The following is a 16,973-nucleotide window of genomic DNA, read 5'->3' on the forward strand; positions in this document are numbered from 1 at the left end:
AATCAATTGAAGAATATGAAGTATTTTCATTCACATGCCATTAACAGCTTCACAATTTATACCTGACATTGCTTATTTCCCGCGAAGAAAATTCTTCACTGAACGACTAACCACTGAAAAAGTGTAACCTTTCTAATAGGCAAAAATATATTTCATAATGTTAATTTTATAAATTTTTAAAATATGACTCATTTTATCTCAGGGAACTTATTACTTTCCTATATCTTACCAAGCAAACAATCATAACCACGCATACTTGAGACGAATTTATCGCAAGAAGCGAATTTAAGGCTGGACTATGAAGTCCTCCCTTACAATCATCTTCTTGGGTCGTGCATCTACTTATTATCAGAGCTGTAAAAACCTTACTCAGACCGGACTTTAACTCACGTCAACAACGCTGGCAGGAGAAGACATTACCCTGCCGCCGTAGAGGTCGCCTTGCCAGTAGAAGAATTATAAAACAGCATTTATGTCACATATATTATAGGGGAACGATTGCTTGGAGGGTAGAGCGTTTGTCTACTGACCAAAGGCACCTCTATTCAATTTTTGGGTGATTTTGGGTGATTCCGAGACACCGACACCATTTGCGAGGTGACCCAGGGAAACTAACCAGGCTCCGTTTTCATGAATGTGTAAAAATTCACACGCCTGTGGCTTATTATGGGTAAGCTCTACCTTAAACTAGTCAAATCAATCTTCAGGTTGTTATAAAGGACATAAAATGATATTTATGACAGTTAATTATCTAATATTTACGGGATATAATTTATTTTTTCATTCTCCGAGTTTTCCCACGTTTGAACTGGAATATAATATTACCACTGACTGAGTTGGGCTGCTTTTACCGTTCATACACTGCAGCTCCTTCCCAATCCATATCCCAAAACTGTTTTCAGCAGCGGAGCAGGCGGATACCTGTTTACGATAATATAAAATTCAAGTACCACTGAGGAAGATTGCTTTGAAATACTTACAAAAATATTTATTGATATTTTTCGATGGCGGATACAGGGGGAGTAGCATACCACCGCCAAAATTAGAGACAGATTTTGAGCTGAGATTAAAACTAAAAAAAAAAGGTCTTATCTGAGTATGATACACCGTATATATACTTCTGAGTAGATGATCTACTGATACTGAATCTACTTGATTTATACATAATTTAATGGATGTATACAAAATTGTAAGATGATTTCTCTAATACTTCATTGAGGCGTCTAAGTCCATGGCTGATGAAAATGAAAATAATAAACTTTTTCGGGTCTTACCGCGTAGTTCAGGTTTTATCCCGCCGTTTCGTGACCCATGTTCGTTACTTCTTCAGAGGTGGAGGTGACGGTGAAACCGGACCCCTTTACAGGGAAACAAATGGGTTTTCTCTAGAAGAACTGGAAGGAGATGGAGGATAATCACTTCTGAAGAAGTGACCAGCAGGGGTCGCGAAACGTCGGGATAAAACCTGAACTACACGGCAAGACCCGGAAACGTTTATTATTTTTAGTTCTGTAATAGTTTTTAGGGCAAGATTTCCCCCTTTACGTCTCCAGAGTTTTCTCACCCTTGACCTGAGATATATGTTACCACAGACTTGAGCCTGGTTGGCATTCTAACTCTCATATTCCTCCACCCCCTCCCAACCAATGCCCCAAAACCGTCTGCCAACGGAGCGGGCGAAGCAACTGAGGTTCCGGTGCCGTGAACCCCTCCAACTGGGTGGAGTGGGGGACGGTCCCCTCCCCTCACGCCATCCTCCCTCCCCCTCTCCTCCACCCTCTCCCTTCCCCCTCAGCACACAAACACACATACAACCCACCCCACCCCCTCCTTCTCCCCCCGCCCCGTTTACGTTCCAGATCTTCCCGTACTCACTCACACCAGCGCCGCTGCCTTACACGCTCGACGCCGAGCGTCGCCGCCAAAACACAGTTCGACGCGAGCCACCACTCGGCAAGGTTTGGAAGGAAGGGTTCGTCGCTTCTTCCGCGGGGGACTCGAGCGAAGGCCGTCCGTTCGAAATTGAGTTCCCCTCTCCCGCGAGAGGTCCAACCCGCAGACCTAAGGTTTTGTTTTTACGTTTTCCCGTCGGCGGCGCGGAAACTTCACCACTCCCCTTCACTCCCCCTCCCAAAAAACTTCACTCCGAGGAGAGATTTTGGCGCAAGAATTTTTCCTTCCTATATACCATTCCCCCCGCCTTTTCTTCGACCTAGGAGAAGAAAGAGGGTTTGGGGAAGCAGGAGAAGGGTTCCGCTCCGCGAAGGACAGGGATCACATCGTGGGAGACAGGAGTTGAGGGTCGGACGCCGCCGGTAGGACAGGGTACCACTGAGGGAGTCCTCAATACGACGTCGCGTTGGTTCTTCCCCGAACCCTGGCAAGCTTAGCGATATGTGCGAGGCGAGAAAAGTGTTCGGAGAAGGAAGATCGAATCGAGAATCGGCAGTTTAAGGACTTGGGTGTAGATAGAAGATATAATACATCTGATATTACCCTTGGGTGCAACCGGTGCGATTTTGATAGTCTTGAAAACTTCGTAGGGGGATTATAAACGTGAATTTCATCTAGAGAACGACAAAAATTCAAATTGTTTCGCATAGTTTGCGTGTGATCCTAAGAGAAGCTAAACTTTTCCTCAGTTGTACCCCCCTATACCGACTTTAACGAGAGGGCCTTGCAGACTCTTGAACAATTCATCTTCACCCTTATCGCACCAAATTCTACAGCTTCTTTATTGGTTCCTACCACCCAAAACGATCCTAACATACGTCTTAATCCAGCACCGAACTTAGCCGATTGCTATCCACATCATAGTTTCCCTTCCTTTCGAAGAGATGGGAAATTCGGCTCAGAGCCGCGCCGCGTGCAAGGAAGCGGAGGCGGCTAAGAAGGAAGGCGACGCGAAGGCGCGGAACGGCGCGGCGCCTCCCAAAGCGGCGCCTCAGCTGCCCGCCCGGGTGCCTTCCGAGTGGGAGCTGACGGTGAAGCCGGACCCCTTGACAGAGAAACAAATCGCCCTCCTGCAGGAGAACTGGAAGGAGCTGGAGGACAACATCGAGAAGGTCGGCGTCATCTGGTTCATCAGGTAAGACCAATGCTTTTTTCTGCAAGGTCATTTGATGTATGTGCATGTAGGCATACGCCATATTTAACTAATTCGGAGATCCTGGGCGATAATATGCAGTATTGCATATATCTGAGTTAAAGGCAATTTTCGATATTCTAAAAAAAAATCTTCATCAATTACCGTCTGTTGATTGTATATAATTTATTTATATTTAAATATAGCACGTTAATCATATTTTATGATGCCTGTACATAATAAAATATGTAGTTATACTCCATAAATTTTTCTTAACCATTAATTTGACGTCATTATCCAAAAATTAAAAAAGTTTTCAACATCATCGATTTCTTTGTTACTTGATATCTGCTCTTATGCTCACCAAAGATAACTCTGCCTTGCCATTGTCACTGAGTTTATCCAAGTGGCTGCTGCCATAGAAAACCTGGATCATACATTTGTTATGATATAAAAGGTTTCCAGGGAATTATAACCCTGGAGTCTTGAAATCCTCCCCCATCCATTCGAACTATCGCATCTGAATTATCCGGTCCATTCTCGCAGTTCGAAATGATTCCATGGTTATCATTCAAAATATTGCATTTATATTATCAGCTTAGACATTATATCATCACTTCGTGGCTGAAATATTGGCTTTTGCTAGGCTTTAATTGCTGTGGGACTGTATAAATGCTCATTTAGCCTTCATTATTTGCTACTAAGCAACCTATTTACTTGAGAGATCAGGTCTTTCCAAGTATAAACTTTGAATTTGATTCTTCAATGGCTCACCAGTTTTACACTAAATGCTTCTTGAAATTCGTAATTTTACCCAAAAAATCAAGAATAATATGTAGTTATTGTCAAGTCAGCAGAGCAATAATAATATATTCTGAAATTTATACATTTCAAAAGGATTATCTATTTTACTGAGTAGAGATTATGAAATTTTAGGGGAAAAATATTACTCCCGGAAACTGTGCCTCCTTCGCAACTTTGATGTAAGAGGGTAAAATTGTTTGTAGAAACTATACTAGTATCTTAAAAAACTCTTAAAATCTCCACTTCATTGTGATATTTTTTTATAAAATTTCTCGATAACCCTCTATAAAGTTTAAATAAATCGATTTTGACTATGCTACATTCAACTCAGTAAAAGTTACAGCATAGCTCGTGATTTTGAGCCAATTGGCATTCCTGGGTTTCAGTGTAAATAAATTTGAGGTAGGTAATAATTTCTGCGTTAAAAGACGGGAATAAATTAGATAGAGCTGAAAATTTCACGCAAAATGCAGATGTAAAATTTATTGAAAATTTTGAATGAATTTAAAAGGGATCAATCGCTTATTTAAATACAAAAGGAACAATAAAATATCTTAAGAAACATAAAATAGCCGACAAATGTTGCGTAAAAAATTCAAACCCCATGAAAGTAAATTTTATACAATACATAATATTGTATAAAATTTCCTTGCACGTTTATAAAAGTCATAATATTTCACTTGATTTTCACAGCACTTTTGCAGGAAAAACCTGTGCAAAAAATGGTCACACCATTGCCGACAAAAATAAAATTTTCCAAAGACCTAATAATTCCCAATTTTTCCATTAAATTTCCTCATTTATGATATTAAAGTATTTGTTTTTCATTAAAAAAATCCAGTTTTTTTTTTGAAAATCACACTTATTTAAAATATTTTTGTGTTTCATACGCTCTTCAAAATTATATTCTTTGTAATGACTGTATTGATTGAAACCGATCAGTCAGTACAGTTGTTCCATTAAGTCCCGCATATACTGCAGAAAGTTGTAATGCGATAGAGCTTCAGCGAAAATCGCCATTAATTTCAGAAAAAACAGCACAAAAACTAAAAAAATGTAAAATACCATGATAAAACGGAAGATCTTTATGGTTTATTATCATTATTTTCAGCAATTTCCCGAAAACCATGAAGGCGCTCATAACTTGTCTTTTACTCCCCTTAACGCACATGGTTGTACTTACCCCCTCCCCCTGATCCCTCCTAATTTGAAACCAATGTGCGTGCCAAACACGAGTCTAACGAGTTTTTAATATAAAAAGATGGAATTTTCGCCCTAAACGCAGCACGCACTAAAAAAACACCACGCATCAACCGTCATAAAGAAATTACGCTCGGCTATATTCGATAAAAGAAATGAATCCTTGGAGGGGATGAATCCTGAATATTTCGAAGGGCTTGGGAGGCGAGGTCGTATTTTAGCCATTACGGCTCCCAAGGGCCCTTGGGTTACCCTTAACTTGCTTCTCGCTTTTTCCTTCTTTTTATCCACTCAAGGCCAAAAAATTCCACACATTGCTTTACTTTAGAAGACCGGTGTATATCGAGATTCGGCCTAAATATCTTATTTTTTCTATATTTTTTGCTCTATAGGAACATTCCAAGTGCAAGGTATCTCCCATAAATTCACGCTGAAAATACATTAAAGGCGAGAGAGATTTTTGCCTGCCTCCGGGAGTGTTCGGCACACGAGAAAAAAGTTAACCTAAGCATATTTCAGCGTTTTTGTCGGTCGGTATTTGGTTACCCACAAGAGAGAAATTTCAAGAGCTAAGGTTAAAAAGGATAAAAAAAGGCGCTGTTAATATTAATATTTAATGGATTTGCACAAAAAGTTGGATGAATTTGTTACAACACCGTTTCCCACTTCATGACCACCAACCAGTAAGTCTTTCGCTGAACGATAGGTACAAAGGTAAATCTATTATTTAATATCAAGTTCACGCAAACTGAGTCTATTTTGCGCAAGGCATACACTATTCATTTGAATATTATTTGAATTGCTATTTTTCAACATTCTTTGAACGAAAATCAGATCTAAAATTTTAGGAAACTCAATCACTTTGCTTTTAAAAGTCAGTATCATATGCAGTCAATTTGACAATAAAATTAAAAGTAAAATAATATGTTATTTTCAATTGATTTTATTCTGTTACGCCTTCCAGAGTTTTCTCGTCCAATGAGATCAATCTACAGGAAAAAAAATATGGACAGCATTATATAATGCATCCTTAAACTTGGAAAAATTCAGTTCCCTGCCAACGTTTTCCGTGACTCCACGGCAATGCTTAACACAAGGATAAGCAAAATGTCGCCGGGAGCCTTGACCATGGTTCATGACCATTTGACGCTGACATGAGAGCCATTTTTACCGACGAAATGGATTCCCTGATTGTCCCTGGACTTGCTACTGGGTGCTTTTTATTTCCGAAGGCAACGTCCAAGGTTGCAACGAGGGAAGAGAGTGGAACCACGCAAGGATAGCTGCGGAATAAATTTTGGACTTCTCGGAAAAGAAACCGTCCAAATTTCGGGAGCGAAAAACTTAGAAAATTCAATCATGTTTTTCAAATTCAAAATAATTATCCCCGGTTGATATCACAGTATTTTCGTGCAGCAACGAGGAGTGTATTCTCCTCTATCGGCTAATAAAAGAAAAATATTTTTAAAAATATTACTAAATCCTCACTGTCAGATCTTTATGAATCAGTCAAGTATTATTTGAACATGAAATTTAATGAGCTTTCATTGTGACTTAAAAATTGACATTTCACATAAAGTTCGAGCAATATCGGATAGTTTACTCGAATCAAAGCTTATTCATGGTATTTAATTATTATATCAATGGCACAATTTAAGGTTTTTATCGACGGATAATTTTTCTTATTTCTTAATGAAAGCTTTCACTCAAATAACAATAAGTATCCTTCGTGTAAACGCTACATTATGCCAAGCAGGAAGGGATGATGAGCGGTAGGTGGTCTTTTCGCACCATGACAACATTAATTTACTTAAGATTTATGTATCACTTTAAAAATTTTAAAGCGCGTTATTTGTGAACACGCAGGACATACTTATTTTACATAATACAACAAGAGATAATTTACTTGGCTCCTATTACAATTTGGACGACAATTACTAAGTATTACGGGTTACCTACGTAAGTGCTAGCGTATGATTAAAGTACTCAGAGAATACGAGTAAATTCCCTGCGAAAAATATAAAATCATGCATAATGACGTGCTATTAGATCAGAATAATAACACCTCATTACGCATTTAAAGTATAGTACCGTGGACAGTAAATACCTTCTGGATCTCTTTCTGGTCGAGGTTGACAGATTTGGTGATTGAGACGTTGGTGATAGTAAAAATTCTCAACAGATGGCAGGATTCAAGGAGTATTTCGCTAAGAAGTACACCTCGCAAACATCAGATCTTCATTATAAACCGAATATAAAATATATCAGTGCAAAAACTTACAGAATCCAAAATGGGAATTGGACAGCTAAAATAATCGATAGGCACAAGTGTCGATGGTGAGAATCGAACGATGGTCAACTGCCATATCACATTGCTAATGATCATATTTAACCATAACCTTCGACTCCAAATGTTCGATGACATTCCTCTACAATTGTCAACTTTTCGATGATCGTTGGTTTTCGATCCTGAACGAGTACGTCACTGAAAATTAGTTGATTATCGCGAAATGATCGATAGTCGACAGAAAAATCTCTATATGGTCAATTGAAAATTGGTAGACCACCGAAATCGAAATTCGATTGCTATCTAAAACTAACATTAAGTACCATAGCATCGCCGGTGGGTTCAATAAATCGAAACATCGCACAATCCTAGGTCAGGTCGAGGGCGCTTGCGAGTAGCGATCAACTCTTGCCGGGTTTGGGGTTGTAAGCGGCGGAAGCAATTGTGTTCCAAAGTTTTTCCGATATCATAATTTACCCCTAGTTTTCAAAAACGAGCAACGCGCTATCGGTAGGTGGTTCGTGGTTCTGGCGACCCATCGAACACATTTTTTGTGGGGTACCTCGTGGTATTGATTCATTTCGGAAACTCTTGAGCCCTCCCCCTTCGAAGGGCGTCATCGAGTAAACGGCGGAGGCCAAAACTAGGCGGCGTTCGGCGGTAAGCCCTTTATTATCATCACAAATCGACTGAGATATCCTCTGAAATCAAACTTTATGGTATCCCGTGTGGCAACAAACAAAGGCTTTTCAAACCTCCGGCCGTTAGGGTCGGCCATTATTCGAGGCTCGAAATTAATGGGTACGGGTTGTTGATACCCTTTAAATTCTTTCTGGTATCTCCCTAACTAAACATAAGATCCTCAAAAAGCCATAATCGAAATCACATGTATATCCAACTCTGCTTCTTATAACACGGGATAAAACTTGGTTATGATTTATGGATAATAGTTACAAATTATTATATGAGAGGAAAATGAATTTACTTTGTATTTTTAGGATTATTTTTTAAATTTATACTCAAGTGGTTTCTTTGCATTTCAGACTGACTAAATCTTGACTCAGTGGAAATTAAAAGGCGAAAAAATGTTAACTTAAATATTATTCGAACGGTAAATGAACCTTAGCAAAGTTGCTGAATACTGGCTTAATGCAATCGGAAGCTATGTAACGGTGGTATTAAAAGAATTTTCAGCTGAAAAACGAAGCCATTTATCAACATAGAAGTGTTAAGCTTATGTATGATGACTTCCTGCCTCAAAAGAACCGTTCACTTATCATTTTTATATGCAATTCAAAGTTGAAGGAAGTAAGAATGAAGAAATAATTTTAAATGGCAGTTAAAGTCAGTTTTGATTTCACATTTGAGAATGCTAGATTTTCATGAAAACCCACAATATTATCAGATACTTACTTCCCGCATAATATGACTCGCATGTCGCTGGTATCATTCATCTCTAAAACAAAACGCTGATCTAGGATGATGCATAGTAGAAATTAATGTGGCATTGGAGAAATTTCCAGCAATCTAAAATATCAAAGAGAGAAGGGATATGGGAAACCCTACATCTTCTCTGGAGGCTTTTTATGAAGGAGACAGCTGAGGACATGAAGGGATCCACGGGATAACATCATACGAACGAAGCACTCAAGACCGCAACTTAGTGCTCAGTTAATGGGTCTGAAACAGGGGAAATACAACGAGGAAAAAAACCAACCGCCCACAGAATTAGATCTTTGCCTCTGGAAAGCCATAGCGTTCACCGATGCATCAATCCGATCGGCAGAAACGGCAGAACTCGAAGCTAAATGGTTAGGAAGGGGTCTTGGGTTGGAGGCCAAATTACTGGCTTCCTATCCTGAGAGAAGAAATGCGAATAAGAAAACTTATATGGACTTACCAGAGCACGTATTCATTCACAACCAATTCAGCACGGCTAGGCTTGGCGTGACTCTAGAATGAGAAATTCGAAAAGAGCATATACTGGTTCAAAATAAATTAAAGCAAGGGAAATCTAATTGAGTTTACCATCGGCCGAAAATTTCTATAAATTATGGCCATATTAAGATGATAATAATTTCCATCGAAGGTCCTGAAGCTATTGAAATATCTCCACAGTATGTCTCATTATCGATGAACAGTCTTTTCCATGTTACTTAAATTGCTACGAACGAAACGATTTTATTTCCTTAAAAGAATTACAATGGCCAGCTATCCAAATTCAAATTCAGCATGCGAATTGGAAAGATGAATATGAAAATATGAAAAAAGTATGCTCTCATCGTTTCCCAGCGAATGATTCTTGTAGTTGAACCCAGGACATCAACGGGGACCTTCACCTGGTGGACAGCCCGAGTTCAACTACATTAAGAAAATATATTTTTCAGCAAAGCTATTTCTGGCAGATTGTTAAGACGCCATGATTTTTATTTTTTCCCTAGAAAATGCTTGGTAGAACGGTCATTTTTATCCACATAAAGTAAATGTGACGTTAATCCTGAAATATTCGGCGAGATATTCATTTGAGGGTAAATATTGATGGTTCATTATGACAAGAAAAGTACGTACTGAAAGTAGAGATTGTACTTAAAGAATAAGGATGCAATAATTTTTTTATTATTTTAAAGCATGAAATGATAATATACCCTGTTTTATCTCGTCTACAGCTTAGAATAATGATGGAAATCCAAGAAATGCATTTTTTTTTAGCAATTTAAGGTATCTTGGGCGATAATCTTCCGCGTCTATTATCTCCATAAATTTTTAGGAAAATTTATGGAGAAAATAAAAATGAGTAGCCATATAGAAGTCAGCGCGAGATAGCAATATCTTATAGATATTCATGAGATAAATATATAAAATAAATTACAGATTTCTTAATGACTAAAGAACTCGACCTCATTGGTGAAGTGAAGCCTCGATCTTAAGAGTGACACTATAAAAAAAGATAGTTTTAGATTACACGGGATGTTTTGTCAATGAGTGTTTATCTAAGACGGAAAAGAGAAGATACATATTTTTGGGTGAACATTAGCATTCAAGACTGTTAATATTAAATAAAGATATGTATTAGGTACAGCATCACTCCAACTCCTACTTAATAAGGGTGTCATCGAGAGATTTCACCATCGCAAAAGAAACCATATTCTATGAGTCACGTAGATAAATCTGTTCCGTGGTTATTAATCTTGACCTCTGATCACAAAATTCCACGCATAGCTTATAAATGTCCTCGAATGCCTTTCAACAAAGCTATTTCTCCATGAAACGATAGGAAAGTAAGGGATTACTCAAATTACTTCAATTCAAAACAGGCTCTAAAGGCCACTGAGTAGTTAGAAACTGATCGCCTTTTAGGAAATTAGTAGAAGATATATGAATTTTCTTTTCTTCGAAAGGAACGATAGTATTAAAAACGCTGGATATTTAATGGAAAAGTGATTATTACCAACAAAAACTATTTTCTTGGTGTTTAGGATGGGGAAGGATTTTTCTCTTCCTGACCTCAGTTCCGTCGCTAATACATACAAATCCTTTCTTGAAAGTTTCACGTAAATATGGTGCATATTTCATAAATATTTTACTCACTTATGCCTAGCCCTAAAATGTATTAAATTTTCCTAAAAAACTTTAAAGCTAGGATAATTATTTGAATGCCCATTTGTAAATAAAATGGTAGTCCCAAAGGATTCCGTTCAACCTTGTACAGTAAAGAAATTTTAGTCATCTTGAGTTCTTATGTTATCGGTATAGGAACGAAAATCCTAGAATTGATTTTAAAAAGCGGTTTCTTTGAGAAGAGTGTGAAGGAAGGTCGTGATTCTTGAATTTTATCTTTTTTCCCGCACGACTTTTTTTCGTCTCCTCGCCAACCGCGGAGGTCGTAACCTTCGCTTCAAATTACGTGTCCTTCCGGATGGATATCCACGTAAAACGAGGGGCGGAGCGTATTTAATATTCATTTATATGTGCCGTATTTCCGCTGTTCACATAAAAGAGCGAAAACTAGCAGGCATTCTCCCCAAATGAATACCAATGTTATCTTTATTAAATTCAACTCACAGCCTTGAGAAAATTACTTCTGAACTTTAATTTGATGACATTGAAACTCGTATTTTTTCAATCCTTTTTTTAGAAAAGAATAAATTTTGAAAGCTAGGAGTTCACCATTACAGGATTCCCCCAGGGGAGTTAAAAGATTAATATATTTCGGGAGTAGAAGAGGTAGATGCAAAATATACTTAGGTCAAGAGAGGAATATTAAAACTATTATCTTAATAAAAATATAAAAAATATTTTTCTTTTGCCCAACAGAAACTTAGAGCTGTAAGGCCGCGATTTCATGGCAAAATAAGGTATTTAGGCTAAAGAAAAAAATCAAAAGATTGAATGGATATATAACACAGGAAATAGGTCACGATAACACTTCAGTAATTAGAATTTTAACCTAACTGGGGTAAGCAAATATTATGGATAGGTAAGAAATGCGCGTAAGAGAGTTACACGTGAGAATAGACGAGAACAGATATTATTCAAGAGAATTCTCGTGTGTAAGCCTAAACGACCAATTCCAGATGCTAATCGTTATATATTTATGGTTTTTTTTTTAAATAACCAGAGTTTTATATCGAGCAGAGTTTACTATGAGAAGACTCATTTGCTCATTTTTATGATGATTTTAGGGAATGCGGTGAATTGCGTATTCCTGCGAGTGTTTCAACCCGTCAAATTGAATCATATCGATTTTTCTAAGGCAATTGTCTATTTTTCTGACAAATCCCAATTCTACATCCAGTTGGTTTCTTTGTTTCGCAATTTTAATGCATCTGCTTTGATGATGTGCAGGTCAGACTTGCTCTGGAGGACAAAGGGTACCCGTATAGGGCTCCCCTTTTTCTATCAGCCATAGGCAAAGGGAGTATTTTTTTAAAGCTGTATTTCAGGGCTTACGTAAGTTCGTAACCCTTTATGGATCAAATCTTCACCATAGTACATGGGAATGAGGAATATTGGAGAAAAAATATAATGCTTGCACAGTTTAAAATTCAGGAAAATAGTAACGTGATAGTAAGGATAGAAATTAAAAGCTACGGACATCTTTCAAACGCAACAGAGGATTTCTATAATTAGAGGAATTCTGGGTCAAACCGGCCAAAATTGAAATATTAAAAAAAAAACAGAGTTGATGGTAGGCGTGCCTACGGGAATTTACCTTGCAGAATTATGGCTAGCCAGAGCTTATTCACACATTCGGGAAAATATTAGAGGCAATGAAATTACGTTTTTGAAAAGAATCCATCGATATAGATTTATTTCAATAATATTTCAGAAAAAACGTATTTCATCAACTTCTACTGGAAAATGAACAAAAGCAATCATTATTAAATTTTATTTACCTACTTTGAATCGCACAATATATTCATTAACTTCCTTTGAAATAAAAAAATAATTTTAGAAAAACTTCCCAAATGAATATTTATGGGAGACACTCCCTCGAGTAGTTTTCTGGCAAGCGCGGACCAACCTAGAGTATATCCAGCCAATGAAGCGCTTAGCTACTGCACAAGAAAGTGCTCATGAATTTAATTCAATTTCAGTGTAATGTGAATAACTTTAACAAAAGTTTACATATTTCGAATGACGCTTTTTTTCTCAATGAAACTATACATTTTTTTCTACACAGTCGAACATTTGCCAGGATGAGTAGCTCTTTTCACACCTTACATAACCTACAATTTTTCCAAGACAAGATAAAATCAAAACTTTGCATTGTTTGAAATGTCAAGAATAGCTTTCATTCATTGATGCAGTATCAAGATTTAAAATAGGAAATAGATTATTGATCTAAAATGGGACGAGGAAATTCACATTCTTTTAACAGAACGGCAAATTATTTCGGGCAGTAAAAATGAAGAAGGGTCCCTTATTACTGTAAAAGCAATAATGTGAAATTTAAAATTTATATATTCCTAATAAAACATATGAAAATTATTTTTTAAGCAAAAAATTACTTAAATTTAGGTGTTGCCTATTGAGCTTTGGAACATTAAATTTTTCGAAAGGAGCTAAGAAATATCAACCTATATGATTCCATCAAAAATACCTATCACAAGTTTTTAACAGCAATTCGCTCAAGAGATATTCCTTTGAAAAGGCTGGATATGTTATCGTATGATCAAATTTAGCTTTAAAAAACGGGATGAGATTTTCAAAGATCACAGACATATTACCAACTTTAATGGCTTGAGTAAAAAAAGAAAAAAAATGAAAATTCTGGACTAGTTACATATAAAGTAGATCCTATACGTGCCAGAAACTTTACCCATTAATATTCTCCAATATATGTCGATGTTTTACTTCGGAGTTGGAACGGCAGACTTTTTGTATATTTTAGGGCATTGCCCGAGGAGAGTTTTTTACCTTAGAAATGAAAATGTTATGACCTACCTCACCTCCCTCACGACCAACTTTTTGAAACCAAAACACGACTGAAAAAAAGCGTTCTGCGTAGTGAAACATGGATTTGAGGAGTTTTTTTCGACATTTCCCGAAGTAGGTCGCCTTATAATGCGCCTCCACGCTTTTCTCTCTCGTCTTATTTAAGGGCTGTCTCCCTACCCGGATGAAATCATTTGGGTGTACAACATTAGCTTGCATTGCAGTTAAGGAGGACATTTAGAAATGGTTGACTTGCGGGGTAAGCTTAATTAACTTCAACGATGGGCATCACATGAACCCGATTAACGAAAAACTTGATAACATACTTACCACATGGTTACAATATATTCATACTATTCAATATAATTGGGTTGCGTGGGAATTTAGGCACTTGGGTGACCTAATAAGTATATTAATTTAGTATATGCAGCCAAACATATTATGGAAAAAGATGTTCAACTTGTTTTTTTTTTGTAATAACGTGGCAAAAATAAATATAAAGAATCGACCACATTCTTAAAATGGTAATTTGTTCATAAAAATAGCTACTAAGTGTAACCATGAATAACACAAGTATAGATATTATAAAATTCTGTCTTTTCAAATTAATAACTTTCAGTATATATTAATAGAATTTCCATTTCGTATTAAGTAGGAAAGAACTTCTTCCGATAAATTTTTTCTAATTTTTGCTTAGTCTAACTTTCAAACCTATGGTATAAATGGTAGCCTGCGATAAAACTTTCTATAAGATTTTATGTCATTATGTAAAGTGGAATGTAATAGAGGTACAATTAGAGGAAAGCAAGGTAGCTGCAGAATGCATTAGGCTCGGCGCTCTTCGTAGAGCCCATGTCATAGGGTACATTGCTGATGTGAAATGCACTGGCAAAAATGGGATTGGTTTTAAATTAAATTTTATAATTAAAAACCAATTGAAATGAAAAATCAATATAATGTGTCATGATCCATTAAAATTATAACGTAGAAATGGAGCTTCTCCTTCGGTTTTAGCAGTTCAATTACTATCAATGGAATCAGTGGAATGTAATGATAAAACGTGAGAAAATAAGTATTCTATATAGCAATGAGGGTTTAAATCTTACTTTTTACTGTAGCATAAACCTTCTTTAGCTCACAGTGATATTCGGAAGCGGCTTATCTTTATTCACTCGTTTTGAACCCAATATTTTCACCCAATCATACAACAAGTTGGCCTTAAATTTAAGGCAGCATAGCATTTTCCTACGTTATATTTAACGACGGGTCTTTTCGTGATTCCTTAGTAAAAAATTCCTTAGTATAGTAAAGAATACTATACCTATTCCACTCTCCAAAAACCATTCTATTTAAGATCATGCGACTTTAGGTATTAATTTATGAACAAAGTAATGTTGAAAGTTAGAAGTCTCATTTGCTGACGTCAACGAGAGCTATCTATATTTGTGAATTATCGGGGATAGGGGCATAGAGAAAAATATAGGGGAAATGTCTTCAATTTTTACATCTAATAGACACTGAAGCACTGCCACAGTGGTTCTTAGAATTAGGGATAGGCACTTAAGATATCAATCAATCTTGATCACCTTCACTAACAGTAATCTCTTCAACCATGCTTCTCGACCATCCAGAATGTGTGAGGCGATTCTAAGGAATTGGTGTCGCCTGATCCAGCACTCTTTTGTCATGCCTAATTTCAGAGACAAATTGGTGGTCTTGGCTATCTCGTTAAGATGCCGCGTTGTTAAGAAGCAGGGGCCACAGCTCATATTCCCAGCATGGCAAAATTAGGTGACGCCTGGTTACGGCAATAAATATGCACTCATCTGATTGTGAGTAATGGCATGCAAAGATTCACGTGAAAAGGAGAGGATTAATTTATTAAGGAAATAAATGTCTGTAACACTAGCTTTGCTAATGCATGAGTGGTGATTACTCTTCAAATTTCTTGCTATTGTTTCACTAGAACATGAAGATATACTCACCAAGCATTATTGTGTGCACTGAATATTAAAAATTAAAATTCTAATAATTTTTACCATTTCGTTTCTGACAGCGTTCAGAAAATTGAAAGGAACTCATTAAAAACAAACTTGACGTATTCTAGGGTAATCGTCCCCAAATATTATATCACCAAGGTAATGCTAACCACTTTTTCGCACGTTGCCACTTCAATTTTAGCCACCACAACAAAGGATAAGGAGAGGGCTTCCTCGATTGGATCGATACAAACTCGTGAGCTATTCTGAATTATTTTATTTTATCGTGATCGGCAAGCACTGAGAAATCCCAAAATATTCTCACCATTTATAGCAACTCAACTTAAAAATCAGTCACGTTAATGAGTTCGAATTATAGAGCGAAAGACCAGTTTTATTTAATTACCATTCATTTGTTATCGACCTCTCCTCTGTATTCAAAATTTAATTGAAGGTCATGTGGCTTATTCAGGTGAAAAGTGAAATTGTGTGCTATCATTTGCAATCACTAAAGGGTTATCACAATTTCTATACCGCTATTAATAATCCTTAGTAAGTCCCCAACACTTAACTGGCATACGTGCAGTCCAAAATAGTTCTGAGGGAAGTCGCACAAAGCCCTATGAAGGTTAATCCAGACTCTAAGGGACCTATACCCATCTCCCATCGGATGGGACCTCTGCGAAAATTCGATGGACTATCGGCTGGCACCTCTGAGCTATCTCTAAAGCGCAATTATAGCAGCATCGAAAATTTAATGATAAAAAAGATTATGTAGCAGTAGTACGTAGTAGCAGTTTTCAAAGTATTTCAAAAATACATAAGGAGGCGATTTAAAAAGATACTCGATAATGTGCTTGTTATCAACACGAAGCATTAGTAAGGATATATTTTTTTCTATTAAGGATTATTTTCTTCACAGAATTAGGCTCAGAAATTTTGTAAAGAAAACAAACGAGATCAACTATGCTCTTTTAAGGGAATGTGATATTAACTCAATGTCAATGCAGAACAGATACTCGTATCACTTGGCCATCAAGTTTTTGTGTATTTCTTCTATCAATTTCAGCACCTAACTCTTTATAGAAATAAAATCACTTGTACCCCTTGGCATCTCACCACCTCACATAATGTATTCCACAAGGATTGAATATATCTCTTTTACTATTTAGGTCAATTT

General features: G+C 36.9%; 1 protein-coding gene across 1 annotated transcript in view; it reads left to right on the forward strand.

Annotated features, from left to right (window-relative positions):
- The first annotated feature begins 1,894 nt into the window (after window positions 1–1,894).
- LOC124157833 (non-symbiotic hemoglobin 1-like) overlaps window positions 1,895–16,973 on the forward strand; it is a 196,440-nt gene continuing 181,361 nt past the window's right edge. The window contains exon 1 of the mRNA XM_046532868.1: window positions 1,895–3,088. Within this exon, the coding sequence (XP_046388824.1) occupies window positions 2,838–3,088 (251 nt within the window). The 5' untranslated portion in view covers window positions 1,895–2,837. The remainder of the gene's footprint in view (window positions 3,089–16,973) is intronic.

This window comes from Ischnura elegans, chromosome 4 (assembly GCF_921293095.1).
Source record: "Ischnura elegans chromosome 4, ioIscEleg1.1, whole genome shotgun sequence".
Classification (NCBI taxonomy): domain Eukaryota; kingdom Metazoa; phylum Arthropoda; class Insecta; order Odonata; family Coenagrionidae; genus Ischnura; species Ischnura elegans.